Source organism: Ochotona princeps, chromosome 7 (assembly GCF_030435755.1).
Source record: "Ochotona princeps isolate mOchPri1 chromosome 7, mOchPri1.hap1, whole genome shotgun sequence".
Taxonomy (NCBI): Eukaryota; Metazoa; Chordata; class Mammalia; order Lagomorpha; family Ochotonidae; genus Ochotona; species Ochotona princeps.
In genome coordinates, this window is record NC_080838.1 from 42762528 (window position 1) to 42777926 (window position 15399).

At 40.4% G+C, this 15399-nt stretch overlaps 1 protein-coding gene across 3 annotated transcripts in view; it reads left to right on the forward strand.

The window, feature by feature from the left end:
• The window catches only part of TBCK (TBC1 domain containing kinase), a 184275-nt gene that overhangs the window by 12514 nt on the left and 156362 nt on the right, over window positions 1-15399 (forward strand). For 2 of the 3 annotated variants that reach the window (XM_058666971.1, XM_058666972.1), the window contains exon 2: window positions 3328-3396. Coding sequence is in view for 1 of the 3 variants with exons in the window: in XM_058666970.1 (XP_058522953.1) it covers window positions 3324-3396 (73 nt within the window). In the remaining 2 variants the exon portion in view is untranslated. Of the gene's footprint in view, window positions 1-3323; window positions 3397-15399 lie in introns of all 3 variants that reach the window. The other variant, XM_058666970.1, reaches the window with a different exon arrangement.

Below are 15399 nucleotides of genomic sequence, written 5' to 3' on the forward strand. Positions count from 1 at the left end.
GGATTCTGGATTTTCCTCTAAAAGTTCTGTAGAGGGCCCGGCACGATAGCGTAGCTGTTGAAGTCCTCACCTTGCATGTGCCAGGATCCCATATGGGTGCCGATTCTAATCCCGGTGCGCCAGCTTCTCGTCCAGTTCCCTGCTTGTAGCCTGGGAAAGCAGTCGAGGACAGCCCAAAGCTTTGGGACCCTGCACCGTGTGGAAGACCTGCAGGAAGTTCCTGGTTCCTGGCTTTGGATTAGCTCCGCTCCAGCCATTGCGGCCACTTGGGGAGTGAACCATCGGACGGAAGATCTTCCTCTTTGTTTCTCCTCTTCTCTGTATATCCGCATTTGCAATAAAAATATTTTTTTAAAAAGTTCTGTAGAATCTTCCACCATTGGCAAATCCTAATTGATGATACTTGGAAAAGGGTTCCAGGAGAAACCTGACAAAGATTAGTCAAGTGCCAAACAAACACTCCTGAACGTTTCTCACAATATAGAGACTATGGATATCCAGTTAAAAGTGGGTAGTTCATGGAACATGCACATTGTAATAAAGTTTGATGATTTTCTCTCTTAGTAAAATCTGTACTACTGAGGTAATATTATATTTGGATAACAAAACCTCTTTGTAATGTTTTATACGGACAAAAAATGTTTGTTTAGGTTATGATTGTGACAGATGGGGCCAGTGGCGCAGTGGATGGCACGTCTGAGTATGGATCGGAAGATTATGATTGCTCCTATTTAATGCTTTTGCATTTGTAACGGCTGTTTCAGGTATTAAGTTGATTCATTTAACAGCTATGCCCATGTAACATGCCTGTGTGTTTCAGTGATGGTGCACGTGTGCAGTGATTAATAACATCAAAATGTACTGTTTAGTAGAGGTAATATGAAACAAAAAATGTATACATATCCTTCAAAGAAGTACTCCATAAGAAAAGCACGGTGTAAAATACAATACATGGTAGGAGCAGTGAACTGATTTATGGGGATAGAAATGTGTTCTTTGAGGAAGTCCCATTTCTCTGAAGCCTGAAGAATGAATAAAAATAAAAGCTAATACTTATATGCCTTCTATGTATCAGTTCCTGTCGTAGGTCTTTATATATTATTTCAGGATTTCAACCTCCCAATAACCCTGTGGGAGTACTATTGTTTTCTTCATCTTACAGAAGAGGAAATGTGACATAGAGAGGTTAACACACTTGCCAAAGGTCATGTAGCATGAATAACAAAAATCGGGGCTTGATTCCAGACCAAAGAAATTGTTCTCTTGACCTCTATGTTACATGTTAGCAGTTTCCTGGGAGAAGAAATTAGGGGGAACATTGTGAGCAATAAGGAGCCCTGCGTGCATGTACTAGGGCAAAAAAGGGGAAGCGAAGTCAATGTGACTGAAAAGTTGATGAACTTCTTAAAGATTTAAAAAAAAAAAAAAAAGAAGAGCAGGAGCTCCATATCCAGACTTTTTATTATTATTTTATCACTTAGGTTTTAGTGTGAAAATATAGCGGAAGAGAATAAGATTTAATGTGAAAAGACATGTTAAAAGATTGTAACAGTACTCAAATGAGATGATGCTGGCTTTTATCCAGATCATGAAGATCATGATAGATGAACAAATAGTATGTATTCTGGGAACATTTGAGAAATAGAAATAGCAGAACTCATTGCCTGGCTTTGTGAAAGGGAAATGACTCATGAGTTTCTACTTAGAGCAAATTGCTAGATAATGATACCAAGGAAGAAAATGCAGCACATCCCAAAAGCGATACAGAGGCACTGGAAACAGTTCAGTTTTGGTGGAAGAGGTGCTGTTCTAGTCAGGAGACCGAAGGAAGGAGTCAGGGAGGTGGAAGACAAATTGACAGATACTCTGGTTTCTCTTCAGATTGTATAAATCTTTCACTTTTTACTAAAGAAAAACTGACAAAATGTGTTAAGATGGAAAGTGAAGGAAATTAATTTCCTATATTTGAGTTTTCAATTTTTTTATCACTAGAGAGCATTGCAGTTGTATTACTTGATTGGAATTTAACTTTGCATGTTCTTTATTGAGTGAAGAATATGAACTTTTATGAATTTTTCTTCATTAAGTAGCCCTTTCAGTTTACTTATTTATCTTATTGGTTTCTGTGGACTATTCCCGTTAAACTCCCTATCTAGTTAATCTCAGCTGTTTAATTTTACCCTCTTTTTATTTATTTGAGCTTACATTTTAAATGGTTTGGTTTTGATTTTTCAGATTGTATTTATTATGCCACCTTAGAGAATTTCAGCTACCTTGTTTATCTGTGATAATGTCTTGATTTTACACCTTATGTGACTGCTTATACCCCATGGTTCTTTTCCTCTGTTCCCACATGTGGAGCCATACCTTGTACCGGCTGGTGCTGAGTTATCATATATATCAATTATGTTATATATATATTATATTATCATGTATATCTCATATATATATATTAAATCTCTTACTCTGAATGCCCTCTTTCTCATCTTTTGCAGTTACCATTCTTCTCAAGCACAGTGTATATTTACTTATTTATTGTGTCTCAGTTTTGCATATTTTGTGTTTATGTAATTTAGAACCAACTTTTTCTAAATACAACATACAATTTCTTTTAAACTCCTAAAATAATATATTGAGTTCCCAACTTTTTTTTGTTTGTTTCTGGGAGTGAGGAGAGAACCTATAGGTTAATTCTGTTGACTCTGCTTTGTCAGACACAGTGTTAGTTACTGTATGAATGAAACAGAAACCGAGGCGAAGCCTTCAGACTGTGCTGTTCAGCATTCGACCACGTTGCTCCCTGTGTCTGCTGCATTTGTTTTTGGTTGCAGCAGGGCCCCTGGTGTTAAACTAAGTCCAAGTTGATTCTCTGTTCTTTGTCCACAGTCGTGATTAGAAAACTTCTACTTCTCTCAAGTTTCTACACTCAGTTTCAAAGACCTTGTTTTTGAAATAAGTAATCTATACCTAGCTCTACAATTTCTCCATCCCTTCAAAATTTTCTTTTTATCATCTAATCTTTTACTTTTTCCAATGTATTTTTTAGACAAAGTCACTTCTTTTATCTCACAGTGAGCAATTCTGTGGTTCTCTTGAAGCACATAAGGGAAGCTGTACAGGAAAACACAGTGAAAAAACTATTTTAATCTTGTTTGATTATACATTTATCTTATTCTAGTTGGTAACAATGCGATTGATACAAGTTTGAAAAGATCTTTTTAAAGTACTTCTATATGTTACTGCCTTCAGTGCTATATTGTTTTTGTTATTAAGCTATTCTATTAATCAAATATAAAGTAGATTCTTTTTTTTTTTTTACCCAGAAAGACTGGTTGTGGTGGCTGAACACTGTGAACGGAGTCTGGAAGATTTGCTTCGAGAAAGGAAACCTGTGAGGTACTGTGTAATAGTACAACAATTAAACGAATATTAAAGGCGTAAATTGCAGAGTGGACATTTTAAATATAAACTACTGGGCCTTGATTTCTTCTGTTACTTGTTTAGCGATAAAATCCATGTTCAGATTTTCATTTTAGGAAATTTAATATGCAAACTGTATAGAAATTCAATGTTAACATTTTCCAGTATTCAGCATTTGTCAGGTGAGCATCCTCAGAGTGCTTGACAAATAATTCTTCAAGAGAATATACACAAAGAAAAATCTGAAGTCTTCCTAAAATTGACCATTTTACTGTCTGAGGTTAAAATTATTTTCCTGAGTGGGGATTTTGGCAACTTCTCGCTCCATGCTGATATTCCTAGGGATGCAGTGAAAACTGTACTGAACAAAGAAAGGCCGGGTTGGGTAGGGAGAAATGATATTCATGGCTTAGCCAGAATTTAGTGATACAGTTTATGTATTTCAGTAACTTGAGTTGTTAGCTGATCCACCCAGCTAAATTAGTTTTGCTCAGACCTGCTTGAAGGCAAATATTTTTTCCTTCTAGTGTATAAGTAAGCAAACAGTCTATGAGAAGGCCCATGCAAAGTGAACAGAAGCTTTATTGTATGATGGGGCCGTGATTTAGGCCAATCTGTCTATAACTGTTGTAGAACTATGAGCTCCCAGTTGTTTGATAGTTGTTCACAGATTTTTCTAAATATAAGCATCATTCAAGTTATACATCTTTTTTCAAAGATTTATTTTACTTTTATTTATTTTACTTTTATTGTAAAGTCAGATATATAGAGAGGAGGAGAGACAGAGAGGAAGATCTTCCATCCCTTGATTTACTCCCCAAATGGCCACAGTGGCCAAGAGCTGTGCCAATCCAAAGCTAGGAGCCACGAGCTTCTTCTGGGTCTCCCACGCAAGTGGAGGGTCCCAAGGCTTTGGGACGTCCTCCAGTGCTTCCCCAGGCCACAGGCAGGGAGCTGGATGGGAAGCGGGGCTGCCAGGACTGAGCCAGCGCCCATGTGGGATCCTGGCGCATGCAAGGTGAGGATTTTAGCAGCTGGGCTACAGCACCGGGCCCATAAGTCATACATCATACGTGATTTTTTTGGGAAAAAAAATATTAAATTGATGGGGCAGGAAATAGGGGAATGAAAATTAGGACTTACATAGCCTTATGTCAGTTTGCTATATTTGTGTATGTTTGCTATCCAAGTAAAAAGTGCTGTACATGAACACCAGAGTAGTAATTTGCATTGCTAATACATTATAACAAGACTTTCACAAAGTGTCAGATCCCAGTAGAAAATGACATGTTCTGTCTTTTTAATTTAATATCCATAAACGTCTTTTGGGAATTGATATTTTTCAAGCACAAAATAGTTTGAGCTATGAGCTAAGAGTGTTTTTGACCTTGTCATTTATAGAGTAATATTATTTATACAGATTGCCTGGTAACCAGGCTTAAAAAAGAAAAAGTACTTAACATTTTCCTTAGTCTATTGAGGCTTGAGTGTAAGGATTTAATTTTGGCAGAGAGCTGCTGTTTCCACTGGTTTTAATTTATATGTTACCTGTGCGAAGGTTCAAAATGTGTCAACTCATCTCTCTAGTTTTGGTTAAATGATAAAAATTATTTTTTTTTGATACAAAGGAATGGAATTAAACTGTAATTGCCAGCAGGTTTCAAAAAAAGTACAGCATTTAAAAGATGTGTTTGAAGTCATCTCATATTTATATCTGTGTGACTCTGCTTAATTGCTTCCCTGAAAGCCAGATTCAAGAGACTGAAAAGTAGAGAAGCGTGGATCTCAACTCCTCTTTGAAATATTTTTCCAATGAATACCTAAAAAGAAATAATACCTTCATTCCTCCTATTAAAGCCAACATGAGGAAATGGTTTACCTTTAAAGTCTTGTTGCTGTATGGAAAGTGTCTCCCACTTGTGTTAGTGTTACTTATTCAAAGCATTTACTTTTCTTAATCTATAAAATTACCATCAATGCAGTTCATAGACAGATATTCAGCAGAGTTTTGGCAATTGTTGTAGAGTTTCAATATTGGCTTGAAATTTGCAAGTGAAGGCAGAGTGGGTAATACAGGCATGTTTCTTTAATAAAATGTAGTTTGTCACATGTTTTTAGGGTTATGGTTTTGAAAATTTACCAGAATACCATCAGCAGTGCAGAGGTTATACATGGCCACTGTGATGGGAAGCAGACCGTGTCTGCAAGCTGTTGCTAGCCAGGTGGAAAGCATGATGTAACTGACTTGGTTGAGTTAAGTTTTATTTGTCTCTATTAAAACATTGACTAGTTTTACTGAATGAAATACTCTGAAGAATCTGGGCACATTCTGGAATGTGAGCCAACGTGGAATAATGAGCCTCTGATCATGGTCATCAGAAAGAGTTAATAGATGCTATTGGGAACATAAGCTGATTGTGGAAATTGAGGCTCTCATATTTTTTTCTTGATATTTAAAATTACAATAGTGTGGTCATGCAACCTTTGTATTTTCTTCTCTGTATTCTCTACTTTTAATGATTAAACAAGGAAAATTTTACCAAAAGCTACACCTCATGTTGACTTGAAATCTTGGAAGGTTTTGTCTTCTATTTTCCTCGTACACTATGTCGTATTAGTTATTAGCCCAGTGTTTTAATGAAGCCTTAGCAGTAATTTTCATGTCTGTTGTGTCTTCTGCATTCTATACTTCAAATTTTCCCCCAACAACTTGACTATTTCATTGCAGCATTTTTTTAAGATTTATTTATTTTTATTGCAAAGTCAGATATATACAGAGAGGAGGAGAGACAGAAATATCTTCAGCCCAGTGATTCACTCTCCAAGTGACCGCAACGGCCTGTGCTGCACCAATCCAAAGCCAGGAGCCAGGAGCTCTTCCGGGTCTCCCATGTGGATGCAGGGCTTTGGGCCATCCTTGACTACTTTCCCAGGCCACAAGCAGGGAGCTGGTTGGGAAGTGGGAGTGCCGGAATTAGAACCGGCGTCCATATGGAATCCTGGTATGTTCAAGGTATGGGCTTTAGTGGCTACACTATCGCACCAGGCTCCCAGTATTTTCTTTTTTTCTTTTTTTTTTTAGAGATTTATTCATTTTATTACAGCCAGATATACACAGAGGAGGAGAGACAGAGAGGAAGATCTTCCATCTGATGATTCACTCCCCAAGTGAGCTGCAACGGGCCGGTGCGTGCCAATCCGCTGCCGGGAACCAGGAACCTCTTCCAGGTCTCCCACGCGGGTGCAGGGTCCCAATGCATTGGGCCATCCTCAACTGCTTTCCCAGGCCACAAGCAGGGAGCTGGATGGGAAGTGGAGCTGCCGGGATTAGAACCGGCGCCCATATGGGATCCCGGGGCGTTCAAGGCGAGGACTTAGCCGCTAGGCCATGCCGCCAGGCCCGCTCCCAGTATTTTCTTAAGTGGTCTTGACTTCAGTTTCTCCATTGTCTAGCTGCTCTTTCGTTGTGTGTTTTTTAGCCTTGCTCTCTGCTCAAAAAACAATTGGGTAACTGCATTTTTTTTCCTGAGGATGATGCATTTTAAAAGCTTAAGATCATCTCTTTTGGGCCCGGCAGCGAAGATCTTCCCCTCTGTCTCTCTTCCTCTCTGTATATCTGGCTTTTCAATAATAATAAAATCTTTTAAAAAAAAATAAAAGAGCCTCCTGGTACTAGTGGAGTTGGGTATTTAAAAAAAAAAAATCATCTCTTTCTAGGTTATCTTCAAATGTGTTGACATATGGATGTAGTTTTTATTGTTACCACTGTGTGGTTGAGGAGACTGAGGGCCAATAAACTGAAATATAACCTAGAGGCCTGAGCGTCATTGCCTCTCCCTGTCATATTGTAAGAGATCTTTAGCACAGTATGGAACATTTCTTCTGCAAGTGATCTTTTTTTTCTGTTTGCTAAGGAAGTGTGATGATTGGTGTTCTTCTATGTTAGTCATGGCAGTTGGAGTGATGGGAACTGCAATGTGCTGGGGTTTCTTCACCATCAAACACACTACTGTGACCTCACAGTACTAAGAAATCATACTCATAGTTACACTTATATTATTGCAAAGGAACGCAAGGAAAAATTAGTGAAAGGAAAAGATTTATGGAGGAAAGAAAGGAAGAACTAAGGCTGGGGAGTCTGAGAGTCATTGTTTAAGGCATAGCCACTTAGTTTTTCTAGCAACTAGTTGTAACTACAGATTTAAAATGTTTTTCTGTGAGGGAAGCATGCTTTAGCTTGAGGTGTGAATGGTTTTAATTGGATATGGAAGACATAGGCACATAGGCCTATTTGAATGAATTCACAATTATTTTTACACAGGCCTGGTAGAGGAACTTGGGAAACTCCTCTATTAGGCTGCAGCTTCCATGAGGAACACAAGAGCTGGCACTGGGGATGGGCCAGGCCAGACTATGCTGCAGCACTCACTGGTCAGTATCCATGTGGACTAGGTCTGGGGATACATAAGGCTCAGCCAGGCCACATCACCCACTGTCACGCATGAGAGCCAAGACAGGGTGTAGGCCATCCCTCCTGGGCTAAGCTGTAATAACTGACCGCAAGAGCTGAGACTGTGGACAGGCCATCCCAGATTGTGTCAAAGTATCTGCCAGCATGCACAAGACCCAGAGCTGAGAAATTACCTGGAAGAGTAGCTCTGGGGACTCCCCTGTTTGGCTGCAGGTTCCACTGTTGAGTGTGAGAGCAGGGCTATGGGCAGACCAAGATGGGCACGTCTGCAGCACCATCAGCATGCATGGGGGCTGGGTCTGGAAGCAGGCCACATTGAGCTAGGCTGTAGTATCCCCCAATGGTTACGAAAACCAAGAGTGGGTGGGGTGCAGGCCAAACTAGATTGCTGCACATGCCAGCTTGCATGAGAGCTGGGTCTAGGGTTGAGCCAGGATGGTCTAAACAGTAACATCTGTTGCTGAGAGCCAGAATGGGTGTGGGCCACTCAGAGTAGACTACAGTACCTCTGGTGAGTGTCAAGACTCAGGGCTGGCCATGTTAATCTGGGCAGCAAAACGCAATGGCCACATGAGATCCACTATTGGGAGTGGGCCTGGTAGATGAACTTAGGGAACTCCCCTGCTATGCTGCAGCTCTTGTTGGAGAGCACAAGAGCCAGGACTAAGAACAGGCCAAACCAGGCTGGGTTACAATTTGTTTTGGCATACATGTGAGCTGTGTCTGGGGTGGGCTGAATGTGGTCGGTGCATACCACACATTGGCATGAGTGAGACCAGGATGGGTGCAGACCAGTCTGGGTTGGGCTACAATACCTACTAGTTCACATGAGAGCTGGTGCTAGGAGTGGGCCAGGCTGAGCTAGGGTGCTGCACCTGCTGGTGAGAGCTGGAACTAGGGCAGGCTGGGCTGAGCTAGACTGTAGCATCTGCAGCCTAACACTGACACTGGGGATGGGCCATCTCAAATCAGACTATAGTACCTGCTGTTAAGCTCAAGTTCCAGGAATGGGAGTGGGTCTAGTAGAGGAGTCTCCAGGACTCTTCCTGTCGCGCCACTGCTTGTATGGGTGAGTGTGAGAGCTGGGACTGGAAATGCAACAACTGAGCTAGACAACAGCACCCACAGGCAACTGCCAGGATTGGGTGCAAATCATTTAGGCTTTGCCCCCTAGGAGGCACAAGATTCAAGGCTGGGAGCATGCTTGGAAGTGCACTCCCCTACTAGGCTGTACCTACCACTAGTGAGCAAGAGAATCAGGGCTGAGGAAAAGCCAGGCTGTACAAAGCAGCCCACAGCTTTCAGCTTATATGTGGCCACATCTGCACTAGAACCAGATGGGATATTGGCTGGGCCAGACTAGGCTGCAGCATGGTCTGGCATGTGTATAAAATAAGACTGATGGCAGGCCTGGCAGGGGTTATTAGGGATTGCCTAGTAACCTGCTGGTATGTGTGAGTATTGGGCCTGTGGTGGGTTGGACTGAACTAGATCGCAGCACCCATGTGTTTGTGTGAGCTATAGGGCTGAAATGGAACTGACCAGGCAGCTCATAGCCACCAGAATGTGCCTGGTACAGGTGATAGACCCAATCTGACCCTGGGTACAGGTGATAGACTCAGTCTGACCCTGCACTGGCTGGTGCACACAAGAGTCAAGTCTGAGGTCATCTGAGGCAAGGTTTCTTGGGGGACTCCCCAAATAGACCACTGGAGTAAGACTCTGGCCACATGGAGATCACAGGATGTGTGGTCCGCCCTTGGAGTGTATGTGTCTGGTTGGGCCTGTTCAGTTGCTGATGTCTGTGCAGTGGCCAGCATGTCCAGAAGCACAGAGGGGATGTGACAGCCTGTTCATCTGGGCCACCTGGGGACATTGACTGCCTCTTCAGAAGGTGGAAAGTTTACTGCCCAAGCTTTGCAGCATGTTTCTGGGTCTGGGAATACACTGGGGTGGACTTTATCGACCAGTAGACCTCGGAAAGATTTTCTTTGGAGCAACAAAGCCAACAACTCAGAACTATCAAAACCACTCAAGTGACACCTTCAGAATACTCTCCCACATTGGAGTCTCTAAGGCGTCATCAGATGACCATCCCCCCATTCCTAGGTGCTGATGTAGTTTGAGAGCAAGGACTGGTCCCCTTCTGCTCTTCCCCTGTGGACACAGGAGAGAAGAAAGAAAGAAAAAAATACCTGAAACAGTAGTTCTACCCACCTTCCTCCATTTTTGACACTCTCCACCATAATCTCGCACCCTAATATGAGACTCACATGGGCTTACATACATCTCAACTATGTAAACAATATTTCAAAGAAAATTAAAAAAATTTTTTTAAAATTTCAGTTCCAAATTTTATTCAGTATAAATCACATTATTTGCACAAATTACCTAAGCAAGTTGGGTGGCAAGAGGTTGAAGACTTGAAGGAGCAAACACTTATCAAAGCATTTTAAGAACACAAATCCTAGACTCTCATCAAGTGCAATGTTTGATATCTGGTGAGAGTTTGTTTTTTGAAGAGATATCAAAGTAGATTCTGTGACTGCTTCCAGCAAATCCTTGCTAGCTGTTGAGCAACAGTCATTCATTCCAGAAGCACAGCATTCCCTAGTCTGTGGCCTCATTTCTTTATCTTCGGAGGACAGCTTTAGAATTCTGCCTACCATATCCTATACAGAGTAAGTCCTGAAGCCTTTCTTCTTCACTTAAATCTCAATTTCATGTTACTAATTATGTCTCAATTTCTGTAGTGTGGTGAAATGATAGCAGTTCTAATCCTTTCAATAATTAGGAGCATATTTAACCTTTTCATTGATCAAAGAGAACTTTTTTTCCTCTTTAAGCTGCTACTTATCTTCAGAGGGGAGAAAAAGCCTAAATTTAATACAGTTTAAACTCAAACCTTTTTGTGAGCTGTTTTCCAGAATAATAAAAGTAAACCTTGTGTTTATTAAAAATCTTTGTCGGAGAGCAGAGACTACTTTGGTGTCCATATGCAGAAAACAGTGGTTTGAGAATGTTCAGATATGTTGATGGAAAATGCTAACCATTGTATTTATTATTTTTTATGATGCAGTTTTGTAGGTATATAAGCCACAAACCCTAGTAATTGAAATTTTACTGAAGTATTAGATGTACTATATTTACAAAGGAAATTGGATAAAAGACTAAGGAAGAAGAGACTCTGTTTGGGATGGGAAATGTAGGCAAGAAATCGTAAATTCATTTGCATACATTATATAAATAATGAAAATGAAGAGAGCTGAGCTAGGACTGTGTTAAAGTGGGACCGGTCTGCCACATGGAAGTCAGTACGTAATGCTCAGCTCTGCACTTGTTGCCGTGTGACAGTGTTTGCTAGGTGTTAACTTGACTTTGAGATTTTCCAAAGAATTTAGAACCTGGTTTCTTATGTGAAATCTCTAAATTTCTAACTGTTGTTGAATAATATAAAAGTTTTAAAACAGCATAATCTAATCTAAACAATACGAAATAATGTGCACAATTTAGCCAACAGCCAATATGCAACTATCTGGTAAACGAAGTTACCAGTGAACAAAGATGATACTTTATGCTTTGCCTGAATTAAATAACTAGAATGAAAATCATTTGATGTTTATTAAGAATTATTCACTTGTTATATTGGAAACAGTAAAATATCAGTATTTCCCAAATTTTTCATTAAGCTGAGAAGTTTTATATCCTTGAAAAACTTTTTAAAATAAAGTGATCTGACAGCAATAGGTGTCATCTGTACTGTGAAGTGTTTTCACTTATGAAAACGTTCCGTTTGAAAACGTCATCTGATCTGAATTTAGCCTTGGTGGTCCACTGGAACACCCTGTTTTCATTTTCTCATTTCTCTTGCTTTTAAATAATTCTTCAGTAAAGTGAGAAAATTCAGTAGATTAATGCACGTAGGAGATCTGTGCTCAGGTGCTATAATGACTTCAAGAGAACTCTTTGAATTTTATTTTGCTATGCTGTCTAAATACATAAGTGACAAAAGCAAAGAAGTAACAAAGTTAATTAATTTCTATTGGGAAGTCTTCAGAGAGCAGAAACTACTGGGTGAACAAAAATTCATCAGGCCAGGTTGCACAGTAGCCTCGCAGCTAAAGTCTTCACCTTGCACATGCCAGGATCCCATATGGTTGCCGCTTCTAATTCTGGCAGCTCCACTTCCCATCCAGCTCACTGCTTGTAGCCTCGGAAAGCAGTCAAGGACAGCCCAAAACCTTGGGACCCTGCACCCACGTGAGAGACCAGAGGAAGCTCTGGGCTTCTGACTTCAGATCAACACAGCTCCGGCCATTATGGCCACTTGGGGAGTGAATCAACGGATGGAAGATCTTCCTCTCTGGCTCTCCTCCTCTATGTATATCTGACTTTGCAATAAAAATAAATCAATCTTAAAAAAATAATGTGTCAATTTAAAAGAACTAAAGGAAGCACTTGAAGTCAGACTAATCAGAAGTTCAGAGATGTGTTTGTTTTTAGCTATACTTTGGTGTTTTGCCCTTTTACTTCAGTAATGACTGTAATTTGAATTCTTTATCAGTCTTCATGAGTTAATGTTATTCCACTAAACGTATGATCTAGAAACACGTTTAATAATATTCTTCTAATTAACGTCCTCCATCTTTTGACTGTTGTTACATGTTTTACTCTTAGCATTTATTTTTACATATATGATAAATCCTGTTTTATATTGTTACTTTTTTTGCTTTAGGTAACTTCTTGAAAGTCTTTAAATGATTATGAGAAATTACCTTGCTTCCACTATGGATGATCATTTCCTGAGCTTTTGTGCTTTGTTTCTTTATTTGTTTATTTTTAATATTTACTTATTTTTATTGGAAAGTTAGATATACAGAGAGATGGAGAGACAGAGAGGAAGATCTTCCATCTGATGATTTACTCCCCAAGCGGCTGCAACTGCCAGAGCTGCGTTGATCCGAAGCCAGGAGCCCGAAGCCAGGAGCCCGGAGCCTCCTCTGGGTCTCCCACGCGAGTGCAGGGTCCCAAGGCTTTGGGCCGTCTTCGACTGCTTTCCCAGGTCTCAAGCAGGGAGCTGGATGGGAAGTGGAGCTGCCGGGATTAGAACCGGCACCCATATGGGATCCTGGCACAGGCAAGGTGAGAACATTAGCTGCAAGGCCACTACCCCAGGCCCTATTCCTTTGTTTTGATCCAAGTTCCATCTGGTATCAAATTGTTTCAGTTTGTAAAACAGCCTCAAACTGACAGATTGTGACAATTTCAGATCTGTTGAAAATATCTTTATATTTCCTTATGTTTCTTGCATAGAAATTTTATAATTCAAACTTGAAAGAATTGTACACTGATTGCATAAGTAACTTTTGTGTTTTGCCCATGTATCCATACGTTAAATCATCTTATCAACCAAATTGCAGTTATGAGTACACTTCATCCCTAAGTATTTGAACATGTATATCATTAGCAAGACTGCTAATATGCATTAAAGTTTTACCCTTAGGTAAAATTTAAATTCAGTGCACATTTTCATGAATTTTGACAACTGTATACACATGTGTAGCTGAAATAGACAGGAGAGAGCTTGAAAACTTCAAGGGAAATTCAAATTATGAAAAAACGAAGCATGAATTTCCAAAAAATTTTGTTCAGAAATATGCATTTTAAAATATATGTATTTTTTGTTGTTTCCCATGATTGGTTTTGTAGGTATTAGGATTCGTCTCTCCACATACCCTCCCTTCTTCTTCATTCCCATGCCCATATTTTCCACATATTATACAGCAATATGTAGTCCTTCTCAGTCACAGGTCCAACAGTCTGCACAGCGTGACATTGTAGTTTAAGCAGTGATAGAAAATCTAGTATCCTGTTCTCAAAGTATTTAACATTTTCATTGGGAGTTCTCCTTTTATTCTGGAGTAGAGCAGTATACTCCAACTTTTCTTCACTTCCTGGTATGCTAATCTCCATTATACAGTTAATTTATGAGAATATATGTATATACATGTTTATATATTTATTTGTTTTGTATTTTGCATGAAGGTTGCTTTATACCAGAGAGAATATATGATATTTGTCCTTTTGAAATCTTAATGGTCTCTAGTTGGAAACGTTTGGTTGCAAATGGTAGGATTTCACTCATTTTAATGGTTGGGTAGTATTCTGCAGAGTAGATGTAGCGTGGTTTCTTTATCCATTCCTCTTTCGACAGGCATATGGGTTGTTTCCATGTCTTGGCTGTTATAGATTGTGCTGCTGTAACTGTAAGGTTGCAGGTCACTTTTTCATTTGCAGATACCACTTTGGATATATTTCCAGGAGTGGGATAGCTAGATCATATGGTAGATCAGTTTTCAGTTGTCTTAGTACTCTCAAAACTGACAGCCATGATGGGTACACTGGCCTACATTCCCACCAATAGTGGAGTAGGATACCTCTCTCCCCAAATCCATGCCAATAGATGTTGATAGATTTATAATTGTAGGCCAAATCACTGGAGTTAGGTGGATCTTCAATGTGGTTTTTGTTTTTTCCCTAGTACCTAGAGAGAAGTATTGGTAAGACATCTTAGAAAAGTCACTAAAAGCACTGGCAGTCAAAGCCAAAGTAAACAAATGGGATTGCATGAAACTAATAAGCTTCTGTACAGCAAGGACATGATCAGCAAAGTAAAGAAGTAACCAGAAGAACGAGAAAATCTGCATACTATGCAACAAATAGGGAACTAATAGCCAGTATTTACAAAAAGCTTCACAAAATGACAGCAAAACAAACAATCTGTGAAGAAATGAGTGAAGGAAATAAGAATTTTTCAAAAGAACAAATTCAAATGGTGAATAGAAATATGAATGCACCTGGTGTGGTAGCCTAGCAGCTAAAGTCTTCCCTTGCATGCTCCAGAATCCTATTTGGACACTGGTTCTAATCTCAGCGGCCCCGGTTCCCCTGCAGCTCTCTGCTTGTGGCCTGGGAAAGCAGTTCTGGATGGCCCAAAGCCTTGGGACCCTGCACCCACATGGGAGACCTGGAGGAGGCTTTGGTCTCCTGGCTTCGGATCGGCGCAGCTCCAGCCATTATGGCCACTTGAGGAGTGAATCAATGGGTGGAAGATCTTCCTCTCTGTCTCTCCTCCTTCTGTATATCTGACTTTTCAAAAAAAGAAATCTTGGGCCTGACGGCATGGCCTAGCGGCTAAAGTCCTCGCCTTGAACGCCCCGGGATCCCATATGGGCGCCGGTTCTAATCCTGGCAGCTCCACTTCCCATCCAGCTCCCTGCTTGTGGCCTGGGAAAGCAGTTGAGGACGGCCCAAAGCTTTAGGACCCTGCACCCGCGTGGGAGACCTGGAGGAGGTTCCTGGTTCCCGGCAGCGGATTGGCACGCATCGGCCGTTGCAGCTCACTTGGGGAGTGAATCATCTGACGGAAGATCTTCCTCTCTGTCTCTCCTCCTCTCTGTATATCTGGCTGTAATAAAATGAATAAATCTTTAAAAAAATCTTTTTTA